This window comes from Perca fluviatilis, chromosome 13, assembly GCF_010015445.1.
Source record: "Perca fluviatilis chromosome 13, GENO_Pfluv_1.0, whole genome shotgun sequence".
In the NCBI taxonomy this organism is placed as follows: domain Eukaryota; kingdom Metazoa; phylum Chordata; class Actinopteri; order Perciformes; family Percidae; genus Perca; species Perca fluviatilis.
Window position 1 is genome coordinate 1763143 of NC_053124.1, and position 26510 is coordinate 1789652.

Here is a 26510-nt window from a genome sequence, read left to right on the forward strand (position 1 = left end):
CCATTCATTTCTTCCCCCTCTTGTAAAACAATGGCTCTTTTCTAATGTTGCCATGACCAACCGTAAATCAAAAAAGTAGGAGGCTCACAAAGTCCAATAATCCACTCCTTTCTATGGAAAGACACCGGCGCACTTTGTCATGGATGAGAGTCAATGGCTGAGTGCTTTGTGTCATATTGATTTCTATCATGTGGCCACTCCCAAGGTAATTGCATTGCCCACTTGTGATAAATTCATTGCCTTGTTTCAGCCACTGGGCTCAGACACCAGGGCTGCTGGAGAGAAAAGAAGTTTTTTTGCATGCCACAAACCCACCGTCAATACATAGACCCACGAGTGTGGGTACAAAGCAGGTGGGAAGCAACAACCATCAATAACCCCTACAGGTTCTGTGTCTCATTATTAAGGTTCTTAGTGTTTTTGATTTGTGCCATTGTTTTTGCAGCCTGGTTTGGTTTTGTTAAGGAAAGGTGAAGATGGGAGCCGCTGGCCTTTCTTAATATCTACTCCTCAAGAGGTTCAGCCACAGAGAAGCTAATCAGAATAGGCACAATTATTATAAACCGGTGAAGTGAATTTAAAAGAAACTAAACACCCCTTTGCTCAATTCAATACACTCTGGTGGTGTTGTTACACCCCTACTTATTCTGGTAGGACCAGTAGCTTATGGTTGCTAATGTAAAAAAAAAAAACATATCCATAGACTTGTTTAAGCATTACTATCATCACATAATTGTTGGCCACAGTGACAGAGGATCACTGCCACAGTGCAAGTGTACTCCAGATATACTACGAGCAATTTCGCTCCACAAGAGGGGGATGAGATTTTAGTTTTAGTCAGCTACAGTCACGGAGAGGGTCACAGTAGCCTGATCGAAGGAGTGGATGTAGATGTTAAAATCCAGAGTCAACACTGCTCTTTTTTGTTGTCGACTACAATCCCTGAGAAAGCCTGTCAACCATGCGCGGAGTTTGCGGGGGGGGGGAGCACTGCCCCCCCTGGTAGCTGAAACTGGTAATTGCATTGTTTCAAAAATGAGTGGAATAATTACTTCTGACATAACCAGATATTTTATAAATACTTTAAAAACACAAAACAACTAAATGGGGATAGGTAATACATCTGATTTCATATACTGCTTTAGTAAAAATAATATTTTTTCAGGGCTCTGCCTCTCACCTGAGACCATTGTCGACACATATGCAGGACGCAAAAAACAATAATTTGTTGCACTAGTCGGGACATCTTACCGTGCCAACGTTACAATAAAGGTTGCCTACATGCCATAAATTTGCTGTCAGCTTACTAATTGAATGCGCGTTTTGTGTAGATTTGGACTTTGATAAGTTTTATTCCACTTTGTTTAAACGGCGAAGTTCACCTCGTTCACCAGTTTGGAGCTGACTGGTGAATATGACGCTTGTATAGGCCTTGCTGGATACACCGGGACTCTGTTTGTGGATCTACTGATCGCTGTGGATGACTTGTTTTCATGTCATTGGATTACGGCAAAATACGGATCTTTTTTCTTAACGTGTCTTAACGTTTTATGGTGCGATTGCGCTTGGTTTCTGCGTTTGGAGAGGCATCTCAACAGACTGGAGGTCCAACACTGATTGTTCACTGTTAGCCTACATGTTAGTTGAATTTAAGTGTCGGGGCATTCTGCCACCGTCTGTCTATTGTGCTCCAGCACAGCCGTTCCCACGGGCGTCAGTTTGGTTTGAAATGTGCTGGGGACAGAGAAGCATTCGGAGGTACATTTCCACAAGTGCTGGGTACAATGACGCATACGTTTTTTTCTCTTTCGCGCAGGTCAGGTTTAATGTACGTAAACAATGACCAATGATTACCAAATTTCTCTCTAATATTGCTCCTCATAACCACGGAAAACTGTCAAAAAATAGAACCCAAAGTCCAATTATGATGGACGTTATCTGACATTTAGCGTTTCTGCTTCACATTTTCAGCAGGGGGCGCGGAGCAGCTGTTGGTTGACTCCCAACGGTTCTCATGGGCTTTATAAGTCCTAACATGAAAAAGCTTAACGTGGTTTAATGTACCTAAACAACGATCAATCATCACCACGTTTCTGGTTAGATTTTTTGACAGTTTTCAGTGGTTATGAGGAGCAATATGAGAGAAATTTGGTAATCATTGTTTAGGTACAAGCTTTTTCCTCGCCATAGCCTGTCAAGTTCTTTTGACAGGCATAAGTGTTCATTTCAAGATACGGCCATGATAAATTTGGTGATCGTTGTTGAGGTACATTAAACCACGTTAAGCTTTTTGACGTTAGGCAGAACAGACAGCGTTGTGAACAGAGAAGCGTGCAGCCTGCGCAGCAGCGCAGGTGGCTGTGTCCGCACCTGCCGTGGGGACAGAGAGTTGTTGTGGATTTTTGCATCTGTCGCTCCAAGAATTATATGTGTTATGGACTTCTTTTTTTAACTAAATTGAGCTCGAGGTTTTAAAATGTTAGAATGTAAATTCAAATCTGCTTAAAAAAATAAACATATGTTTATTTAGCATGTTTGTTTTATCCATATGTGATCGTGCTGTGTTCCCCAGGTCTCAGTTGCTACAATGAGTTTTTTTTTTTTTTGTTGCCCCCCCTGGCTCGAATGTCAAACTCCGCCTATGCTGTCAACATTGCCTTTGTGTTCCTCTGAAACTCAGGCTACGTTTAGACAGAAACGATCTGAAGAGAAAACGCAAAAGTGACCTTGCATTCTCACTTTTTATTCCGCGTTTCGACTAGCGTTATGGGGGGGGGGGGAATCTGCGTGCATATGGTGACCGCAAAAGTATGTGAAATGTGATCCACCAAGTCTGCGCACCTGCGTAGAACCTTCCTTCTACTCCTCTCCCTAGTAGCGCCAAGCGAACAACAAAAGCGGACAATTTTGTCTGGACAGACGAGGAGGTGGAGTTATTGCTCCAAACAATGCACACACAGGCACACACGCGGCACACATACACACACACATGCGGCACAAACACACAGCACACACACACGGGCTGTACACACACACACACACACACACACACACACACACTCTGCGTTTTTATCCTTTAGACGGGAACACGACGGTGGAGCATTTTTAAGGTTTCCGCTCTGGAGGGTGGTTTCACTTTTTTGCGTTTTTAAGCCCCAAAAATGTCGTCGCCGTCTAAGCGAAAGGCACATCTGATAAAATATTTTGTCGTTTTCACCCGGGAGCGTATTTGTGTAAACAGGGCCTCAGCTAGGTTGGCGGTTGGCACTTTACTATCGTTCTGCTAACAAGCAGCTAACATTTGCTAAGGTAAGTTACCTTTTGTCAACCTTTTTTTATATATTGTTGGAGTGCAGTTTCAGTGCCAATTTTGACCAATAAGGTGGATGAAGTGCACGAAACTTGCCAAAAAAAATAAGGCCAGGGCGAGCTGTTCTCCAAACAATCAACACGTAGCTTAACCTGTCCGCGGACGCACTGAGCAGGTTAGAACATCATGAGAACCACTGAAACAATCAGATATTTGCTCGTTGGCATGGCGTCCAGGTAGGAAGAGGTGTAACAGACATTACATAATTAGTTTGCTGACTTTCAACTTTGTCAAATTGTACTGCTGTTTTGCCAGACATGATCTCATGAAGTGGCGTATGTATGACACGCCAATTCGTATGCCATTTTGGCGTGTTATCAAGACGCATAATAGCTTTTTAGCGTTTTTATCAACGCCGTTTAACCTCCATTGACCTACATTACGTGTGAATTATCGCCGTAGCGAGTAGTATGAAAGGACAGAAGTCCGCGGAGGGAGGTTGGTTGGGGTGACGTCCCGCGTGTGGCGTTCATCAATCTTTTTTTTTTTTTTTTAATAAAGCCTTCCCCAATGTTCTTTTCCTAAACCCAACCGTTTACTGTTTTCCTAAGCGTGTGACGTTGGTCACTGTCGTGGTTTTTTTCCGCGTGTGTGACGTTCTCGCGATATAGCGCGGCACGTTCTCACGATGTGTATTTACATCTGCTGTATACAGCGTAGACATACACGCTGATAGCTCAAAATGCGTACAGATCACACGCCATTTGGCTTTAGGAAAGTGGGGTGTATGTTTACGCAAAGTCATGATGTCACATTGCGTTTTGCTGCGTTTAACCCTTATCTCATAATTGTCACACATGGCCACGGTGACGAGGCTGCGTCAGCGTAAGCTTGCTTGAATTACTTTATGCTGGTTTCTTCAGTGTTATTTACAAAAGCCAGTATGCTTGTGCTGATCAACTGCCGTGGAGAATTCCACACTAAAGAAATAAAGGCTTTGTATAAATTAACAGATACAATTTAGAAATTAGCTTATGAACAGACTTAATGATTAAAAGTATGTTATGTGACATTATATCTTGGTCTAGACATGAACTAAATACAATCTTTTAATAGATTTCTGTGGGATACTCAAACACAAAAAAAGCATTCAGAGAGAAATGCTTTTGCTTGGAGTTCTAACTACTTCTCCAACATGGTTCCCTTAGAATGAATTATCTCACTACAGTCCCCAAGTCCAAAGAGCTCACATTTAGCCACGTCATTTTCTATTCTATCCAACTGACTCGGTCTAATATTGTGTCATCAATGTCCTCATCAGTGTGATTTAATGTAGTTGTGGTGATACGTCACAGAATATTTCTGCAGCATCTGTGGATGAATGGAGGCACCGTGCGGATCCTCGAGCGATAGCGCTTACTCTTTATGACACCTGGACAGCAATGTGACAGTGATGTGGATGAGATCAAATGAAGCCAGCTTAGATTTGTGGGCCATGAAGCCCCGCTTGGCAATACGGGTCCTGGGGTCACACCAGGGAGGGGGGAGGTGGATCTGAGAACTTCACACAGAGATTAAATACCAAAAGAAAGTGGACACAAATCACCAGCCGAGAGCAACATGTGTAGCAGACAAAAGCAATCAATCATGTCCCCTCCACCACCTCACCTCCAATAAGATTACATCAATCAATAACCTCTCCTATGAGTGATTGGATTTTGTCTGCTTCCAGTAACGGGGGGGGCTGCTCAATTTTCCCAATGATTAAAGCAGGGCCAAATTGCTTTGATAACATCAAGGACCTTGCTGTGGCTGGGTGTGTAAGGGCAGTGTTGGGAGCAGGTGACTCAGACAGTGAACAACACTGGCTAAGTTAAGTAGATCAGCCAGTAAGGGCCAAATTCACCATCTCCAAGAGCCAAATGCTGATTTTTGATTTTTTTCAAACAATTCAATTTGATTTATAGTATCAAATCGTAACAAGAGTTATCTCAGGACACTTTACAAATAGAGTAGGTCTAGACCACACTCTATAATTTACAAAGACCCAACAATTCCAGTAATTCCCCCAAGAGCAAGCATTTAGTGTGACAGTGGCAAAGAAAACCTCCCTCTCAGGAAGAAACCTGGGTGATGAGAAAATCTTCCTTTTAGGGAGAAACCTCAGACAGTCCCATGAAAATCTTGACCTTTTGAATATAGTTCTATGGGTAAAATCCTAAACAAAGGTATTGCTCAACATACTACTCACCGGTGCATTGTACCAAAAACTGTGAGGAAACCAGAGCTCTCATACCCTTTTAGTCATTTGCATTAATTGGAATGTAATGTAGTCCAAGTAACCACCAGTGTGGGAGACTTGTGGTTCTGTCTGAATAGATTTCTTTAAAACCAGAGTTTTCTGGAATCACCATCTAGTGGCTATTCGCGGTACTGCATCTTCAGCGACTTCGACATAACCTTCAGTGTCCGACCATAGTGGTCAATTGGTAGGTAGTGAGTTTACAGTGTGGCTCTAACCTCTTTCCTGAACAAACATAAATCTGTTACAAAACGGGTATTGCCAATAAAGATAGTGTTGTCAGTTTGTATACAGGCTCCTGTCAGGTGAGACAAAATGTACACGACAGCCAGCTGGAGCGGACCACAGTTACCACACAGAGCAGTCCAGTTAGATAGTTGGTTGATTGTGTGATTGAATACCTACGTTGAGTGGTTGAATGAATGGATGACACACCACTTTCTCAACAGAAGAAAGATTCAATTCAATTCAATTCAATTTTATTTATCAATATATAACAGATATCAAATCATAACAGAGTTATCTCGAGACACTTTACAGATAGAGTAGGTCTAGACCACAATCTATAAATTCCAAAAGCCCAACAATTCCAGTAATTCCCTCAAGAGCAAGCATTAGCAGTGGCTATTGCGACAGTGGCGAGGAAAAACTCCCTTTTAGGAAGAAACCTCGGCAGACCCAGACTCTTGGTAGGCGGTGTCTGACGGGCCGGTTGGGGGTGTGATGAACAGTGGCAATAATAGTCACATTAAAGATAATACAGATAGATACAGAATGCTTACAGGAACAGTCAGGCATTTTTGGAAATGAATAATACAACAGCTTGGGATTTGTTTGATTATTTGTATTTTATTTCCATTTATCCCCACTGTCTATTGTGTTCAACACACATACAGATGAAATTGATTGTTGCCCTTTCACACCAGACCACACCCTCAACTCCTGTCTTGTATTATTAGCATTATTATCTTGTACACAGCTAATGCTATGATAGCTTCCTTCATTTGGGCCTCTACCTCTCCCTTCCCTCAAAGGAAAAGATCATGTATTTCTGCCAGAAACTGCTGTCTGTGTTTCCAGGCCCTTGGCAGTGGACTGGAGTCGTATTGGTCAACTCTCAGTGAAGATTAAAAACCACTGTATCACAAATACAGAAAACCCTGCATCTGCATCATTTAGCAGTGCTTTAATTCACAGATATTCCCCACCATATACAACAAACATTAAACAAGGGTTCATTATGGTAAAGGAATTAGGGAAGCATGTGTGCAGTCGTCACAGTCTTGTCAAATACAAAGAGCCCTCCCGTGAGTTTGGAAGGTCTTTAAGACTCTGCAGCAGCGAAACTGAAGAGTTAGCTCCTTCCTTTACGCCTTAGTTGGAGATTCATGTGAAATCAATTGGCGGTTTGTGTGCGACAATAGGAGTGTGCTCATTAGTGGAGCACGCACACTTTGGTCATTTGTCTTCTATTCACTAGGTGGCCGGAGGGCACTTACAATTCCCATCGTTTCCCAGGCAGATATGCCTGCTCAGCCCATCCAAGATTCTTTACTGTGTGTGTGTGTGTGTGTGTGTGTGTGTGTGTGTGTGTGTGTGTGTGTGTGTGTGTGTGTGTGTGTGTGTGTGTGTGTGTGTGTGTGTGTGTGTGAGAGATCCACCTGCCTCGGCATATTTGTGCTAATGTGCAGCAGCTGTTAGCGTATGCCCCTACAACTCATAAGATGCCAATTATCTATGCCAATTAAATTTCTACTCTGATTTTAGTAAATCTACCACACTTAATATGTAAACACTACAGGTGTATTATTAGACCTATTCACAGCTTTTCTTAGCCGAGTGCCAGAGGGCTACTTTCCATGACTTTATGCTTATTAGAGTTTAGCTGGGCTCAGTCTAAATTGAGGTCCCCACTGTGTTCTGTTGGTTGCTTACAGGATAATTCTGGTTTATTGCAACTTGGATCTCATTTTTGTGCTTTTGGCCATCATTCCTATTGATATGTTACCAAGTTAATTGCTGACATCAGGGATCAACTCAGAATGTAGATGTAGTTGTCCAGTGTGAGAAATATACGTGCAAGCACAGATGACCAAATGCCCCAAGAAATCTCTGCTTCTGTCTGAGGGTTATAATTTGCATTCTACATTCTGAGTTGATGAAAGCAGAGGGTATTACCAGCTGACATGAGCCTGTTAAACACAACCAGTCTAGATCAGTGGTTTCAAAGTGGGGCCCAGGTAACCTCAGGGGTCCTTGATGGGGTTCCAGGGTGTTCCAGTGGATCCCGGGAACAATGGAGAATCATTTGTTTTCGTTATAATTTCATTGATAAGTAACACAATGACAGAATGTATGACTATTTTGCTCATGGGTTTCATACACCTTTTGTAATAAAACATCTAAAAGCAAAAAACCTATCAGATGGGGACCCTGGGATAAAATCTTATCAAATGCGGGTCCGTGGTCTAATTTGGGTCATTTTAGGATTCCTTGATGTGAAAAAGTGTGGGAACCACTGATCTAGGAGGCTGATGTTACTCCTATGTTCCTGTTAAAGGGGTCCTCAGGAGTTTAATGGTAAACTAGTCTCGCTTTGCCAGACCTTCCTCCACAGAGCTGCGGAGGAGGGTCTGGCTAGTCCACGCAGCATTCCGGGATGGGGGAAAAATCTCCTCTGGTTTATTGGCATTTCTTTAAACCAATCACTGGGGCTTTCACACCTACCTCGTTTGGTCCAGACCCTCAGACTTTTCAGTTTGATCCAAACCAAAATTACAGGGGTGAAAATTCCCTCGGACAGCCGAAATTTGGTCTGACCAAAAGAGGAAGTCTCGGTCCTGATCAAACTGAACCATGGTCCGGTTCGTTTATAGTGTGAAAGCATTTTGTGGATGATTCTGACTTTTGGACCAAAGGAAGCTCTGGCAGGCTATCGTCATGTTATAAGACAAGGGAAGCTCCTCTAAGGAACAGCTGAGTGCTCAGTGTGTAGGCTACATGAGGGAGTGTGTGATGGTGAATGCGCTCCGAGCAGACAGCAGTCGGCTGTCAGAGCTGAGAATAAATCAGCAGTTTACTTGTTAAGTGGTAGTAAATGTACAGTGTAGGTTTCCGTTTGTCTCTGAATAAATGCTGCAGAAAGAAAGCTCCCGTGTCTCGCTTCTCAACATCACAACAAAACAAAAACAGCCGCGGCAGTAGGGGGGAGAGGCAGTCAGCTGGAAAGACTCAGACGGATACGAGAGGACGAGGAAGCCCGTCTACAAACTAATCAATTCTAAGTATCAGGAGACGCATGCGATGATGATGTATCTTTAGTGCGCTTGCATAACTGCAGTGTGAAACTAAAACTTATCAGATCAATTGCAAAAACATGAACCTTGGTCCGGACCTTGGTTCAGACTTTCAGGTGTGAAAAGCCCCCTAAAACTCCACAGTCAACCTTTAACTTCCTAAATGTGCTACAGACTTTGATGTGCTGCAGCTATCATGGTTTGATTTGCCCAGGTGTGGAGCTATCAGTCCCTGAGATTTCAGCCTCCAAAAACGACATTTGAAAAATTCACCAGCAGCCAAAGAAACATGTCATAATCCTGGCTTTTAGTTTGTAGGGTCACTTCCCATGTGTCATGTCTTGTTTGACTTCCTGTCTTCCTGTGTTTTCCCGCGCCTCGCCCTGGTGTGTTTTCACCTGTTCATCAGCTATCGTGCCACCACCCTCGTTGCCGTGTGTATTGAGTCTGTGTGCTCTCTTTTTCTGGTGTCAGTTCGTCGATGCACTTTGTGTCAAAACGTTCTGCCTGTTTCTAGTGCTCTGTTCACTAGTGTTCCTGGATTTCCCTTTTTGGGGGGATTTGCTGCCTGCTTTACTTGAACTGTAAGTTTATTTTCGTCATTGAATCATTAAAACTCTCCCTGCTACCTCCTCGTCTCTCCTGCTTTGGGGTCCAAACCTGCAATGCCTGAAACCATGACACAGTTGCTGTAAATACACACATTGTGAACAGTTTGGATGTGGACTACTTCTTCCATAGAATGTAGTTCAATAATTATTTATTGTTGCAAAATCTGAAAATGTAACAACTATCACCAGTAACAGCCTTTTTTTATGAATCCATTGACATCCTACTGTCATTTTTTTGTTTTCACATTGTGGGGGATTTAAAACGCTCGAAAACCAATTTTAATAAAAGCATAAAGAGTCCCGCCAGATTTCTCCCTTTTGCAGGAGAAAAAGACTCCTGAATTCAAATTGGTTGCTGTCAGACAAGCCACTTATCAGTATCTTCAGAAAATATCTACAGCTGTATCCACAGAATGCATTTTTAACCTCTTTTGACTGTTGTCGGTGTTATAAAACGTATTGATATGACATTAAAAAGTCATGGAAGATCATTAGGAAATTTGAATGACCAGAAATACGCTGTTGGTTTGCTTACATATACTTTCCTTATAGATACAAATGTAACACAAAGTGAACAATAGAATGCCAAATGACCCTGAACAAGCTATCGACAGCTTCATGTTCTCAGCCCAGGCAGAGCCTGAGGCACAGTTACCATTTACCATATTGTACATGTCTGTAGAGCCATCAGATCTGATAGCATCAAACCGCCTAATTCCTTTCAGCACACACGTCCAACACAGAGCCGGCTTCATTGTTGAGGACTAGTAATTGATATCCAAACATTGGCTGCCATAAATCATGCACAGACAGCTTCTTGGACAGAGTGTATAATGGGATTTTATGATATTCATCCTGAAACTGCAGCATGACAAGACCGAAGATCCTAACAAAATGAAAGAGAATCAGTGTGGAGGAGCAGTGATCGCCCGCTGAGTCAATAAATCCTCATCTTATTGGCTGAGGCGAGGAGAGTGGATCAGCAGCTCCCTGAATGCCTCAACTTCACACGTCTGTTTAGATACAAAAATTAAAATAGAATGTATCCAATATCCAAGCATAGGCGGTCAGGACCTACCCCCATCTGACAGTTGTCCCCCCCCTAAAAATATCATTAAAAACATGCTGTGTATTGTAAATAATATGATATATACTTAAAATGATTGTGTATGTAGTAAAACAATATAAACGCAAAATAGGACAAAAGAAATGTGTTTTAAGTTTAGAAAGATTCAAGGCCCCCCTCCCTTGCCTCCCTTGGCTGTATTAGTTGTGTCCCCTGCAAAAACCGCTCTTAAAAAATTTGATCTGTTAGATGAAATCTATGAATCCAAGGTATATGTGGATCCTTAAATGTCCTATGACATGCTGCTTTTGGGATGCTTTTATATAGAACTTAGTGGTTCCCTAATACTGTATCTGAAATCTCTTTTATATAGACCTTAGTGGTCCCCTAATACTGTATCTGAAGTCTCTTTTATATAGACCTTAGTGGTCCCCTAATACTGTATCTGAAGTCTTTTATATAGGCCTTAGTGGTCCCCTAATACTGTATCTGAAGTCTCTTTTATATAGGCCTTAGTGGTCCCCTAATACTGTATCTGAATCATATAGCTTAGTCCCTAAACTGTATCTGAAGTCTCTTTATATAGGCCTTAGTGGTCCCCTAATACTGTATCTGAAGTCTCTTTTATATAGACCTTAGTGGTGCCCCTAATACTGTATCTGAAGTCTCTTTATATAGGCCTTAGTGGTCCCCTAATACTGTATCTGAAGTCTCTTTTATATAGACCTTAGTGGTCCCCTAATACTGTATCTGAAGTCTCTTTTATATAGACCTTAGTGGTCCCCTAATACTGTATCTGAAGTCTCTTTTATATAGACCTTAGTGGTCCCCTAATACTGTATCTGAAGTCTCTTTTATATAGACCTTAGTGGTCCCCTAATACTGTATCTGAAGTCTCTTTTATATAGGCCTTAGTGGTCCCCTAATACTGTATCTGAAGTCTCTTTTATATAGGCCTTAGTGGTCCCCTAATACTGTATCTGAAGTCTCTTTCCCGAAATTCAGCCTTGGTGCAGAATTACAGCCACTAGAGCCAGTCCCACAATGAGCTTTCCTTAGGATGTGCCATTTCTGTGTCTGTAGCTATTGAGGAGGAGAGAGGGGGGGGGGGCAAGGTGGAGGGTGGGGGTGTAGCCTTGACCAACTGCCACTTTGCTCGTTTGAAAGCCATGATGCTTCTCTCTCATGGGTGGGCCACATTTTCTGGGCGGGCAAAGCAGAGAAAGGGGAGGTAACCTTGCTCCTTATGACCTCATAAAGAGAAGATTCCTGATTGGTCCATCTGAGCTTTAATTTTCTCAAAGGCAGAGCAGGATACCCAGGGCTATCACCATTTCTAGCCACTGGGGGACCATAGGGAGGCTGGGGGAACTCATATTAATGTAAAAAAAACCTCATAAAGTGAAATGTTCATGCCATGGGACCTTTAACCTGATAGGTACTTTTTTCAGCCATGTGTAGTGCCTGCAGGTATTCCCTTCAGAATGCCACACAACAAAACCTTTTAAAAACACCAAAGCCACACAAAGGAGTCTGGTCTTGAAAAGAGAGCAATATACCGGCTTCAATCCCCTGTTGTAATAGCATACGCTTAAACTAATATAGATTTGTTTAGGTGTCTAAAACCCGTTTAGCTGCTGCCCCCCGTCCACAGCAATACACTGCTTATCTTCTGTGTCGGTACTCCTGTCTGCCATCCTTCCGCCATCTTCTGTAGCTAACACACTGACTATGGAGAAGTAGCTCATACAACCCCACTTCAAAAGATCCAAACTATCCCTTTAATACAGCTATGATCTGACAACTACAATGTTAACAGGCTGATGTTTAGCAGAGGTAATGTTTACCATGTATATTAGTTTAGTGTGTTAGCATGCCACCATTTGCTCATTAACACCAAACACAAAGTACAGCTGAAGCTGATGGGATTCAGTTATGAACCAAAGTATTGAAATGTTTACCAGATGATGGCAACAGTTAAAAAGTCAGAGAATCGTCATCTGTACAAAGGTTTGGGCCAATCCATCCAAAAGTTCTGGCAAGTTTTTCCTCACCACTCGAGGTTTCTTGCTAAAAGGGAGTTTTTCCTCGCACTAAATCTTGCTCTTTGGGGAATTATTGAATTGTTGGGTCTTTGTAAATTATAAAGTGCGGTTTAGACCTACTCTATCTGTAAAGTGTCTTGAGATAACTCTTGTTATGATTTGATACTATACATACAATTTAATTGAATATTCACAGTATAAGTGAAAGCTTTGACCTGCTGGTGGCACTAGAGGAAAGGTCAGGCCATCACCAAATCTACTGGGCACCATAGCTGTGTGTACTCTTGTACACACACAATATATCAGCAACTATTGGATGAAGTGCCATGAACTCTTGTTCATGGCACTTCATCCAATAGTTGCTGATATATTTCGGTCTGTGCTAAAGAACTGAAATATACCTCATATTTTACCTCCGATAGCTGCTCATTTCTGCCTCCTGTCACTGCCTTTTTGAGCAGGAAACAGGCATATTTTGCCCGCCACTTATAATCACTACACCATGAGCACCTACATTCATTAGAAAGTGGCTGTACTGAGTAATACATAACAAGTTGGATAAAAATCTATCCTGCAGGAACTCAAACAACTCCACTGCCCGTACAGACTGATTTATTTTACTGTCGCTAACCTCCAGTAGTCCTAGTCATTTTCTGTGGAGTTTAAAGGCTGCAGTTAAAGTTAAACATTTTAACGTTAACATTCTTTCTCCGAGTTTTCACATGTCCCTGTTCACACTCCGGTCACAATATATTTCTGTTGATGAATATATGCATATATACTTATATGAGGGAAGTCAACTGCACGTCAATACCCAGGCAAATTCCACGTAGTTGAGGACCACAATGGAAATAAGTCCTGGACTTTATTGTGTTTTTATCCTCAATTGTATTTGTCTTTTTTTTCATGTGTACATTGAATATCTGTTAAATAAATCAAATCAAAAAAATAACATTATAGTATACTTTCTATAAACACTTCTTTCGCTATTTGAGGCTTCAACAAAGCTCCCCTGCCTGGTAAACACACACACACACACACACACACACACACACACACACACACACACACACACACACACACACACACTACAATTAGAGCCAATTATGTCCTAATCAATGAAGGAGATTCACATTCACCAATGAAAATCTGATAACAGCTTAACAGCCAGGGAGGTCAACCTGAACCTGCTCTATTCGTCTCCATTACAGGGGAAAGAAGGACAGCATGAGGGTTTAGAATACAGGGAGAGAAACCCAACAAGACAATAATGGCAGGTGTATCGGCAGGAATCAGAGAGACTTTTTAAAACCAGAGTAATCTTCAATTTCTAATCTGTGGAACTACTAATGGGCAGTGTAGCAAGAACACGTGTATGGATGTATGGATATCAATCTAAAGTCCCATTTGGAAAGGATTAGTCTATATCCACGACCTTCCACTTCCGTGATTGCTCCGTTGCCGACGGAAATTCCCCTTTGTCTTTTTTTTTCGGCTGGATGTCTGTCACCTTCCTCTTTCTTTGTGTTGTAATATTAACCTCCGGTGGATTTGTGAGGACTATGGTTAACTGCTCCTCAGATCTCTGCAGGGTAAATCCAGACAGCTAGCTAGACTATCTGTCCAATCAGAGTTTTCTGTTGCACAACTAAAACTACTTTTGAACGTACACACGTTCCACCAAAACTAGTTCCTTCCTGAGACTATTTAGCAGAGGCTTCGTGGCTCTGTGTGGCGCTTAGCACCGCCCAAGACAATTGTGATTGGTTTAAAGAAATGCCGAACCAGAGCACGTTTTTCTCCCATCCAGGAGTGTTATGTGGACTAGCCAGACCCTCCTCTACAGCGCTGTGGAGGAAGGTCTGGTAATGCGAGACTAGGAAAGGCACAGCCACAGGGCGAATTGGGGAGGGAAATATTCACTGTGGTCCTCTGTAAATGTAACGCACATCATTCCAGAAGGTATTTTAGCCATCGGGAAATTACAGGATGTGGTCTATAATATATAATACCACAAGACAAAACCAAAAGAGAATAGCAGTACCTACGTGCAGCTGATATTACAACAGCACATTTGATGAGCTTTCATGGGGTCTTGCTCTTCTGATGGCTTTTATTAGGCCTACATGTTGGTGTTCACTTGTTTCCTTCTATCACATTACCTAAGAACCTTTTTGGCTTACTCCATTTTCACACAAAAGTAAAATTTCACACTAGGGCTGCATGATATGAGGGAAATATGCTATAACATTGTTGAATACTGCAATAACGATATAACTTGCGATAAATTAACAGATATTAAAGTGTTCTCAGTTCAGCTGCTTTCAGTCTTCGCTAAAATACAACACATTGCTTGTTGAACTTATATATTTTCTTTCAACTAACACAAAAAATCTTGGAGTGTACTTCGCGTTATGTCGCAGCCTGTTGCGATGAGTTTATTGCGATGACGATAAAAAAAACGATGTTCTCACTACGGTGAATTTCTTAAGTACAATGATCCCCTCACCCCACCTATAAATTCCTGGAAGAAACTTGATACCTTAACTCGGCAGTATATTTGGAAAAATAAACAGCATGGCTAAAATACTCAACTCTGCAATGTACCACAAACATGGGAGGCTTGGCCCTCCCCGACCTTAAAGGTCCCATGACATGGTGCTCTTTGGATGCTTTTATATAGACCTTAGTGGTCTCCTAATACTATATCTGAAGTCTCTTTTATATAGACCTTAGTGGTCTCCTAATACTGTATCTGAAGTCTCTTTTATATAGACCTTAGTGGTCTCCTAATACTGTATCTGAAGTCTCTTTTATATAGACCTTAGTGGTCCCCTAATACTGTATCTGAAGTCTATTTTATATAGACCTTAGTGGTCCCCTAATACTGTATCTGAAGTCTTTTTCCTGAAATTCAGCCTTGGTGCAGAATTACAGCCACTAGAGCCAGTCCCACAATGAGCTTTCCTTAGTATGTGCCATTTCTGTGTCTGTAGCTATTGAGGAGGAGAGGTGGAGGGTGGGGGTGTGGCCTTGACCAACTGCCAGTTTGCTCATTTGAAAGCCATGATGTCTCTCTCTCTCATGGGTGGGCCATATTTTCTGGGTGGGCAAAGCAGAGAAAGGGGAGGTAACCTTGCTCCTTTTGACCTCATAAGGAGAAGATTCCTGATTGGTCCATCTGAGCTTTCATTTTCTCAAAGGCAGAGCAGGATACCCAGGACTCGGTTTAAACCTATCACCATTTCTAGCCACTGGGGGACCATAGGCAGGCTGGGGGAACGCATATTAATGTTAAAAATGCCATGGGACCTTTAAAGTGTACCGCAGAGCTTTTCAGCTACAGGCACTCAGAGTGTAGATGGACCCCTCATCTACAGTTCCATGGAGAGGAATAGAGTAAAACCTCACTGGAAGTCTAAGACTGCAAGACCTTGCCTTTGCAGGTGTGTGTCCAAAAAAGTGTATGCTATCCTATGGCCCTATTATCACCAACACACTGACCAACTTTAAACAGAGGGAGGGGGAGGAGCAACTACGCTACAGCAATAAGTGGCATTTGAACACCCCAATATGGTTCAATACACACCTAATATCTGGTAACAAACCTTTTGTTTGTAACCAATGGAGTGACAGAGGTATTTATACTTTAGACCAGCAATGAGGAAGGTATGTTGAGTTTTGAAAACCTGAGAGCTAGTTTTGAGGTCCCCAGGACATCCTTCTACTTTTATCTTCACTTAAGATCAGCCCTAAAATGTTAAGGAGTGCCATGGGGAAACAGTCTTGAGGCGCACCCAGTCATTAAATGGTTTGCTGATTTTCCTGTGAGAGGATTAGTGTCCAAGATGTATTCTAAACTGATGCAAGTATCCATAGGAGAACTCCCAATAGTAAAGAAATGGGAATGAGTGCTGAACCCGGAGGGGAGCGTAATTAATTGGAAAACAGTTTGTGACAACATTTTCCACTGTTCCAAGAACCCAAAACACCAGTATAGCCACATCAACATATGTCATAGGACATATTGGACTCCTCAGAAGAGATATGTCTCTAAAGTCATTCCCACTCCCTATTGTACGTTCTGTCAACCTGAACAAACTGGAACTTTCCTACATATGGTCTGGGAGTGTGAACAGGTGCATGAGTTTTGGAATAAAACAATATCAATAATATCTGATGTGATAGGATGTCAAATTCCTACTGACCCAATTGTTTTGTTACTTAATGATGACTCTAAATTACACCTGCTCAAGAAACAGAGTAAGATTTGGCTAGCTGGCTCAACTGCAACCAAGAAAATGATAGCTCAGCGCTGGTGGGTGAGGGTCTTTATTCTTGTTCAATTTGTGTTTCTTTGTTCTGTGCGCCATCTGACGTTATCTGTCACATATTGTTGAGATTGTTTTGTATGTCTGAAGGTGCTAATAAAAAAAAAAATTTATCACAAAAAAAACAATGTTGTGCAGCCCTATTTCACGCTATGCTGATAAAGAAAAGAAGTAGCAGGACAAGCAGCTCTTCCCTCAGAAAATAAAGATCCACTTTAAAATAAAGTACAGGTAATGTTAAAATCCAATATATATGATATATTAATCCACTGTGGACTTGCAATGCAAAAAAAAAATATCCTGCCATGACACGGTGGAAAAAAAGCACCTCTTACATAAATAACATAAATTTACTTTTGATGAAATTATACACCTATGGTAATCCATAGGTGTATAATAGGTGTATTTTATCAACTATTGGATAGATTGCCATGAAATTTGGTTCAGACATTCACAATCCTCTCAGGATGAATTGTAATTACTTTGATGATCCTCTGACTTCTCATCTAGCGCCATCCTCAGGCCAATATTGGGTGCAGTGACTGTAGGAATTTAGTACCATCATACCTGCACAGAGACCAAAACCTGTGCTCGCTGAATTATGAGCAAATGAGAGATAGCTCCAGGCCACAATTCCCGCTAAAACGATGAGTTAAACAAGATACAATGTGTTAATCAGGGAGCTTTGGAGGTGTTGGTGGAGGGGTTTGAAATTTGCATGGAGCCAAGCTAGCTGTTTCCAGTCTTTATGCTAAGCTAGGCCAGCCACATCCTGATTCCAGTACTGTACTTAACACACAGACAGGAGACCATAGTTCTTCTCAACTCATATTGCAATGAAAGCATTTAAGCATGGTTCAGAAATACTATTCCTTTAATAAATGCATTTTGGATCAAAAATCTTTTTATAGAAATGAGTTTACTTCAGACACTGTGAGACAGAAGAGGCTGCTGATTATTTCTGCTGTGAATGATGAATGATTGGCTGCTTGCAGTGTTGCTCTAGCCTGTGATTGGTCAGTCAGTTCCACACTCATACTCATATTATGTGAGTAACAGCAAATATGTTTACCCATTAAAAAGATGAATGGCATATGGACTTATCTGTCAGTGTTTTTATATTCTAAATCAGGGGTCGGCAACCTTTTTCATATGAAGTGCCATTTTAAAATGTTCTTGTTAATGGACCTTTTTTCACCGCAGACATGTTGACTTGTCATAGTAGGAAAAGCACAGCTGAAATTGATAACCTTAACGATGGCTCAGTTCCATCAAGTGTCCCCGTAAGATATTTCAGTGAGTCAGCATGCACAATACCAGGACCTCTGCTAAGTGGAATGCAGCCATCAGTAATGGTTTAATATCAGGGTCTCTACTAAGTGGAATGCAGCCATCATTAATGGTTTTGAATACACCTGTGCTTTTCCTACTATGACATGTCAACATGTCTGCTGTGAAAAAGGTCTATCAGTGTGCCATATCTGCATTAAGCCTGCCATCATCTACTGAGCCTGCTCAGGCAGTGTTAATGTTCCCTTTGCGCCGCATTCTGTGAGTACTAGCCAATCAGAGGCAGAGTAGGGCGGGATGGCTGAAAAGTAAAAAAATAAAACAGCTGTGCTCCTTTTGATTTTATTTTCCAAAAAACCTCTCTTACACACGTATTGCTAGTGTGCCATTGTTTGAGCTACCTGTGCCTAAGGTTGCCGACCCCTGTTCTGAATCAACGCATTGGCCATGGTCATCTTCTGCGGGCATATTTCCTTTCACGTTTCTACGCGTGTCCTCTTTGTTGTCTGAGCCTTGTTACTTCACCTGAGGACACGGAGTCAGTGCAGCTTTAGAAGACGTTATCTGACACTAACAGGGCCTGTATTTATCTGGCCGCTCATATGAACCATTGGACAGTCAATGGCTGTGTAAGGTCAAGGGAGTGGAGTGATTAGCGGGGCGTTGGAATGCATTAACAAAGTCTCATGACTGACAACTAGCTGCCTTGTCATCATCCATCATAGCCCCTAAGCTGGCCTCATCATTGTAGGAAGACAGGGGGGCTTTATTTATGTGAGGTGTAACACGTGCCCTTCCTGTCTGCGCCTCAGGTGTGATGAGTGCCGGCTCTGCTATCACTTCGGGTGTCTGGACCCCCCGCTGAAGAAATCCCCCAAGCAGACGGGATACGGCTGGATCTGCCAGGAGTGTGATACATCCTCCTCCAAGGTGAGTGTGTACTATGTGTGCAACGGCGGGGGGGGGTGTTCAGTTGGGGTACGGCTTACATGCTTTGACATCACATCATGAGAGTATTTTGCTAAGATATGTGTGTACTGGTTTTTCTTTTTGTGTTATTATTATTTATTACCAAAAAAAATTAAAATAGTGTTTTACATTCTGCAGGGATAGCGCCCCCTTTGCTGGCGGGGTCTTTCTGATACCAACTGACAATGTTGGTACTGTCATTTGATTGGTGCAATATTTGTGTGGATGGGCACTAACAGTTTGTTATTCCAAGATGGTCATCCACATTCCCAGCCTTGTTGTAATATAAATTGCCTAAATTATCTACTTAGCTATAGCTACAGACACAAAGAGTGTATAGCTCCTTTTATATTAGCTGAACTAACATTAAATATAGTGCGTTAGTCAAACAGTACCAATTGAGGGGCATACAATTTAAAGGAAGGATACTTTCATTTTCCATTCAAACTAAGAAAACTCCAAAATGTCACTGTGGGACCAGAATTTATGTTGAAACATCTCTGAAAACATTATGTAATAAATGGAGTTTTACTTGTTAAAGGTACCCTGTTGATCACCTTTGGTGCCTTGAAGCAATGTTTTGATGATTGGTCCTTGTGTTGTTTGTATCTTATGGTTGTATTGTATAATATACAGTATTTTACTATGAAAAAAAAAACATGTGTAGACTAATACAAAAGTAATCCCGCTCAATCATCACTTATGACCCACTAGAAGTGTGTGGTGGTGTCTGTATCTGCAGAGACCCTGCCCTGTGCCTGGATTAGTCTTTATGATTATTTATTATCTTTATATTATTAGTCTTTTATAGCCTTTTATAGCCTTAGCAAAGAGCGTTTGGGCCCCATGTGGGTGTGTAACCCCCAGCCAATAACTGTGTTCTCATTCCTCAACCGCTGTTTGCCCCTCGGCGTCTCATACCAACACATAAGTTTAGCCGACACACACACACACACACACACACACACACACACACACACACACACACACACACAAACAGGATGAAGCTTTGCATTCACACAAAATCTTTCTATGTGGCACCTTCCTGTGGAGGTGTGTGTGTGTGTGTGTGTGTGTGTGTGTGTGTGTGTTTATTTGCATCTAGAACATAACCACCATAAAACAATCGTTTTATTTTTCTGATCACTGCTTTGTTAAGCGGCTGCTCTCTCTCTCTCTCTCTCTCTCTCTCTCTCTCTCTCTCTCTCTCTCTCTCTCTCTCTCTCTCTGTCTTTCTCTTTCTCTCACTCGCTGGCTGTTGAGCCAGGGAGGATGGGCCAACTCTGTATGTGTGTGTGATACTTTCTACTAGGGCTGTACCCAACTCAAACTTGTGTCCGTCAAATCGGATTTGGCTGTTTAATATGAATGTTCAACTATTTGCTCCTTTTTTTTAGCTGTAAATTCAGAAGATGGCAGAAGATAACATTATCTAGGAGCCTGACCGGGCAACGACCAGGACTTCTGGGCACTGAAATATCCCCAAATGTAGTAGCTAGAAGGTTCGGTGCCTTAAGAGGTGCCTTGCTCAGGGAAGCCCTACTTCCTACATATTATAACTTTACCTAGCACATGTACACTCAATGATGGTTTCATGCTTTTGCTTTCCACAGTGGTAGTACAAAAGAAACCTGTAGCAGTGCAGCAAAAAGCAGAGAAAAAGGTTGTGGTTGTTAACAGTGCAGGTTTCAAAATATTACGAGGGAAATAAATGTAACACATTTGTTTGTGTTGTGTTTGATCACGACCGTTAAATTCCATCTGACTCCTGCTTCCACACTTTTCATTTCTGAGAAGCCCAAAGCTAGCACTGGACATTTGCCTGGTAACTGCATAGGTCTTTTCACTTACTGTGATTATGTGAAAATTGATAATCAAAATCGATAATCAAAAGTAGATCCTTAAAAGCAGGATTAAATTTTTCATTTAAAAAATGTCCTGCTCGGCCACATCTATGTAGAAAATGGCCACTGATTGATGCTGGCAAGGACAAGTGAATTATAAACGCTGCATCAAAGCTGAATCATAGGAACAAAACATTCAATTATCAAGAAAACCAAAAGGTTAAAGCTCTCTTTAAATGTCAAGTGGTTCCCATGACAAAGTCTTTTAGTATGTTTTTTACATGAATGTACAATCTTTGTGCCAAATATGTTTTTTATTTGACATTCAGTATCCACACACAAATACACAAATACATGATATATTAAGTAGCATATTCAACTAATGAATTTGCCCTAACTTTAGCTGACCTGGTGGCCTGATCTGTGCTAATATGAGCATCAGTCCAGGCAGCATGTTCCAGCATCAGATGAGAACATCTGTCTTCTTGTATCCATAAAGTGGTTTAGGGTTAGTTCCAGTCCACAGGGATTCCACCCTAACTTCTAATGGACCTCAGCACAGTTCTGTAGAGAAGAAACGAGCCCTGCAGCTGCAGGGATCTTGATGAACTTATATGCTTTTATCAGTTTCTGTTGATGATTGGAATTCACTGGATTTTTGTCATAACACAGAATTCACTTAATTCAGTTAATAAGCTATATGTACAGTCACTTTTTAATACCGTCATCTGATTTGGTTCCAGTTAATAGTGGTCCTAGCATTTCTTTTTTTCCCCAACAGATCAAGTTATTCTGTCCTCAAGGCAAAAATAATTAGTGGTTAATCCTTGAATGCACCAATATGATAAAGACCAGAGACGACCGACAGGATTTTTAAGGCCAATATCAATACAAATATTCTGTGATTTAAAAATCCAATATTCTGATAGATTGGCCGATATATATTACAAAAATGAATAATCCAGAAATGTGTAACAAAACTTAAACAGATTTCCCAAACATTAGTTATTTGTAGTTATTTATGAGTCCTCACTAAAATAATATGATATTGCATTTTAAAAATAAACTGCATTTTAAAAATAAACTTCAAAATATTAGTTCTGATGAATAAAATGTATAAAAATTAGGGCTGTCAACATTAACCCGTTAATCGCGTTGCGATTAAGGCCCGAGCATAACGCGTTAATTTTTTTTAATCGCATGCCGCCATTTATTAATTTATTTTCACTTCACTCTGCTTCACGTCGTGCCTAACAGGCTACTATTTTGACCCTTTGCAGCACCGTTACTTATCATCAAGCAGCCATACTTCCTCCTAACACATCCTCCTGCTGCAGGCTGCAGCCATGATGGAGAAATGCAGCAGCAACACAATTCTGAATGGCGCTTTTTATTTTCCAAAACTCCCGGACAGCTCGTAGACAAGTCGAAAGCCATAGGCACATTGTGTAAAGCCAAATTAAAATATCACCGAAGCACGTCAAGCTTGAGCTACCAGCTACGAGCTAAGCATAGTCCATTTAACGTGACTCAGGTTGATGCTGGTGCTACCAGCTACGAGCTAAGCATAGTCCAGTTAACGTGACTCAGGTTGATGCTGGTGCTACCAGCTACGAGCTAAGCATAAACCAGTTAACGTGACTCAGGTTGATGCTAGTGCTACCAGCTACGAGCTAAGCAAAGTCCAGTTAACGTGACTCAGGTTGATGCTAGTGCTACCAGCTACGAGCTAAGCATAGTCCAGTTAACATGACTCATGTTGATGCTAGTGCTACCAGCTACGAGCTAAGCATAGTCCATTTAACGTGACTCAGGTTGATGCTAGTGCTACCAGCTACGAGCTAAGCATAGTCCAGTTAACATGACTCAGGTTGATGCTAGTGTTACTAGCTATGAGCTAAGCATAGTCCAGTTAACGTGACTCAGGTTGATGCTAGTGGGCTCAGGCAATAAAGCACTGTTTTGGAGAGTGCTACTTGCCGACCGGTTATTGAAACCAAAGTGCAAACGCGGTCTCATCAACCGGTGATCACTGGACATCAGTGAGTTATGAAAATTATTTAGAAGTTACTGCACACTATGTTGACTCTGGTAAGTAGGGTTGGGTACCGAAACGTGCCGACCTAAACGGTAGTAACGAGACCAAATAAGAACGAAAATTTCGGTGCCTGACTTTACACTACACCTGACAGTAGGTAACGTTAGCCTACCTTTAGCTAGCAGCTGGATTAAACAGGATTTAAATGCTGACAGCTAACATTAAACGATGTAAAGTGTGACTGGATTTCACTGTAGAGGATTCCAACAGCGGGACCTAACAGTCTGCTCTGCAGCACAGCAGCTGCCGTTGTCGGAATTAAACTACACAGACGGTGCGTTCACTTAAAACAGGTAGCCTCGTGGTGCATTCACAGTAATTGTAAAATACCTTTTTCCCATCTGGTGGTTGTTTTTGTCGTTCAACAGCAATTTACCGGTGAAATAAGTTAATGTTATAGTTATTACATTATTATTATTAAATCTTTAATTTTGACCATGGCCTTAACAATAAACAAGTTGCTGACTGTTGTTTAGTACCCTTCTTTTTGTTTTTTTACAGTAAATAAATAATAAACCAATACAAATCTTAAAGTCAAGTTCATAAAGTAACTTTCTTAGCATTCATTTGATTCCCAATCAATATACACTGGTAAGAATTGCTTTCCATTCTTAATATGTACTTAAAAACAGTTCTGAAATGCAAAATAATAGAATTTTAATCATGTGATAAAACATGTGATTAATCGCAATTAATTATAGAAATTCAGCAATTAATCGCGATTAAAAATGTTTTTATCGTTTGACAGCCCTAATAAAAATACAAACTTAAGATATGAAACTTAAAGGGTTAAACACGTGTTGCCGACGTTGTAGACAAGGGCGTAATTCCCAGGGGTCACGACTCCCCCCCATCTAAGGGTTGTCCCCCCTAGAAATATCATTAAAACAATGCTGAGTATTGTATATAACATAATGATGTACACTTAAATATCTGTGTAAGCAGTAAAACAATACAAAAGTGCTTTTTAAGTTTAGAAACATTTTGAGTCCCCCCTCCCTTGCCTCAGAGTGGTTTGGTCCACTGCATGCTTTAGGATCTGCGCTACACTCACGGTGACAGTCACATCGGTAGTGACAGGAATGTAGTAAGTAGACGGTTCAAAGCTGTCTTATTCACATTAAACATCAGATTAAGTTATTCTTTTCTCATATAGAAATGATGCTGAGTAATTAATGAATTAGTCATGACAAAAAAGTTCGCTATGTTAGTGTAATATAGTGTAACGTTACCTAGCTTGTTGGATAGAAATGCACCCACTAAAACTAACGTTACCACGGTGATAAGCCTTACGTATGTTATGTGTGAACTTATATTAGGGTTAATTTTGGAGATCTACAGTTGTTTTTTGCTCAATATGAAATTAAGTGGCTGATCAGTTAAGTATATATCCTCTGTCCCAGACATAACCTAATATTTATGTGGAGGACGCAAGATCATTTTAGAATTATAATATGACCGCGTGGTGAATCTATGAACCTAACTCATATTCACACATCTGACGTTAGCTTAAGATTTGTGTTGTTGTCTAGATAAAATGACAGAGAAAAGAATAACAGACATAAGATCCTTTTTCAGTAGCCTACACCAAAACGCTGAGTAAGTACAATAAGTCCTCATATCAAGACAATTTGGTAACATCTTTATAAGAATGGGTGCTTATGGAAATACTAACGTCACTATGTTACAGGCAAAGGAGACAGAAAGAACTGAGGAACAGGGAGACCAGGGACAGTCAGGTGGAGAGTCTCAGGTAAGTGTGTTGAGCTTAGTTCATATTTTTGGAGGTGTGTGGCTGTCAGGGTTAGCAGATGAGCTTTACCAGTGGCCAGAGATGGCAAAAGTACTCACTTCCCGTACTTAAGTAGAAGTACAGATACTTGTGTTAAAAAATACTCTGGTAAAAGTAGAAGTACTGATTTAACTTCTTTACTTAAGTAAAAGTAACAAAGTACAGGCTTTGAAATGTACTTAAAGTATAAAAGTAAAAGTAGCCTTGCGAATGACAACCACTTTCTATGCAAAGCTACCTGGACCCCACACATTACTAGCTAGAGTGCAAGATGAGAAACTTCAGTGGACATAAAAACCAGGCTCTTTATATGCCATTGTCTACATTTTAAATGGATGTCTGCCAAACATCACATATATGATTATTGTGACAGAGACTGGGACTCCAGCTTAATAAGATTCTGACTGAGTAGCAAGATATGAATTCAATTGTGATTCTGTGAGATCCAGATTACAGATACAGATCCAGTTTCTCTTTTTTAATTGTCCCCTTAACATTTAAAGGAATCTACATGCATGTGTGTGTGCTCAAATATAGAAAGAAAATAAAGGATACAATATGAATTACTAAACATAGATTAATTAAGAAGTTCCCCATACTTTTAGAGTTACACAGCACATTGGCCAGGAGTCATACTTGATGCCTAGCCTATCTCAAACATCTCTCTCAGATAAGGCCAGGGATGATTGGGAATGTCTTGCTGCTTGTCTGCCTAATCTCTGGGATCTCTGTTTTCTTCATTTTCTATCGATCGCCGTCCATACTACTAGTGCTAACGTTACCACCATCATGCTGCAATTATTTACCGCAAATGAATGCAGAATGCGGCCGAATCTGTCGAAGTCGTCTTGTAGTGGTGCGTTACGCAAGCCGTATCCTACAGTATATTCCCATCCAATTAGATTGAATTCGGTATTGATACGTAAAAAATAATAACGGTAACTCCAGTGAAATTATTTGAAACTTGCTAGTGAGGACTAGATTAGGACTGTATTTAAAGCTGATGCTGGTTTCCAAAACTCTGCCCCTACGGTGTGTCTGTAAACACGGACAGAGACAACTTCTCTTTTTGATGCTTGGGAATGACGTTGCGTAGGACGTCGAAACCTAGCTAACAGGCAGAGGCGCGGGAAGTCATTTCCAGCAGGGGGTGGCTGGGGGGTGGTGGTGGTGGTGGGGGGTGGCCGTGCGGAGAACAACTCTACCTCTACCTCTGCCCTCCCACCCACCACCCTCCATGAAGTAGGCTACATACTGCTATGTACTGCACAGCGAAATATATAGGCACTAAATCACATGCCAATCACTACTGGTGACAAAGATTCCTTTGCAGCGGCCCGGTTTAAATCCGACCTGCGGCCCTTTGCTGCGTGTATTTCCCTTTCTCTCTCCCCGTTCCTGTCTATCCACTGTCACTATCGAATAAAAAATAATAAAAAATGAATGACTAGTCCAGCTGAGCAGGCTCAAGTATGCCTTTCCAGTTCAATAAACCAAGTACTGCCATCTGACCACACATCACAAGACAGTGTTACAATTAATTAAATCATACGAGC

At 41.3% G+C, this 26510-nt stretch overlaps 1 protein-coding gene across 1 annotated transcript in view; it reads left to right on the forward strand.

Moving 5' to 3' along the window:
* The window catches only part of phf14 (PHD finger protein 14), a 131251-nt gene that overhangs the window by 70469 nt on the left and 34272 nt on the right, over positions 1-26510 (forward strand). The window contains 1 exon segment of the mRNA XM_039819814.1: positions 19064-19181. Coding sequence (XP_039675748.1) covers positions 19064-19181 — 118 coding nt within the window.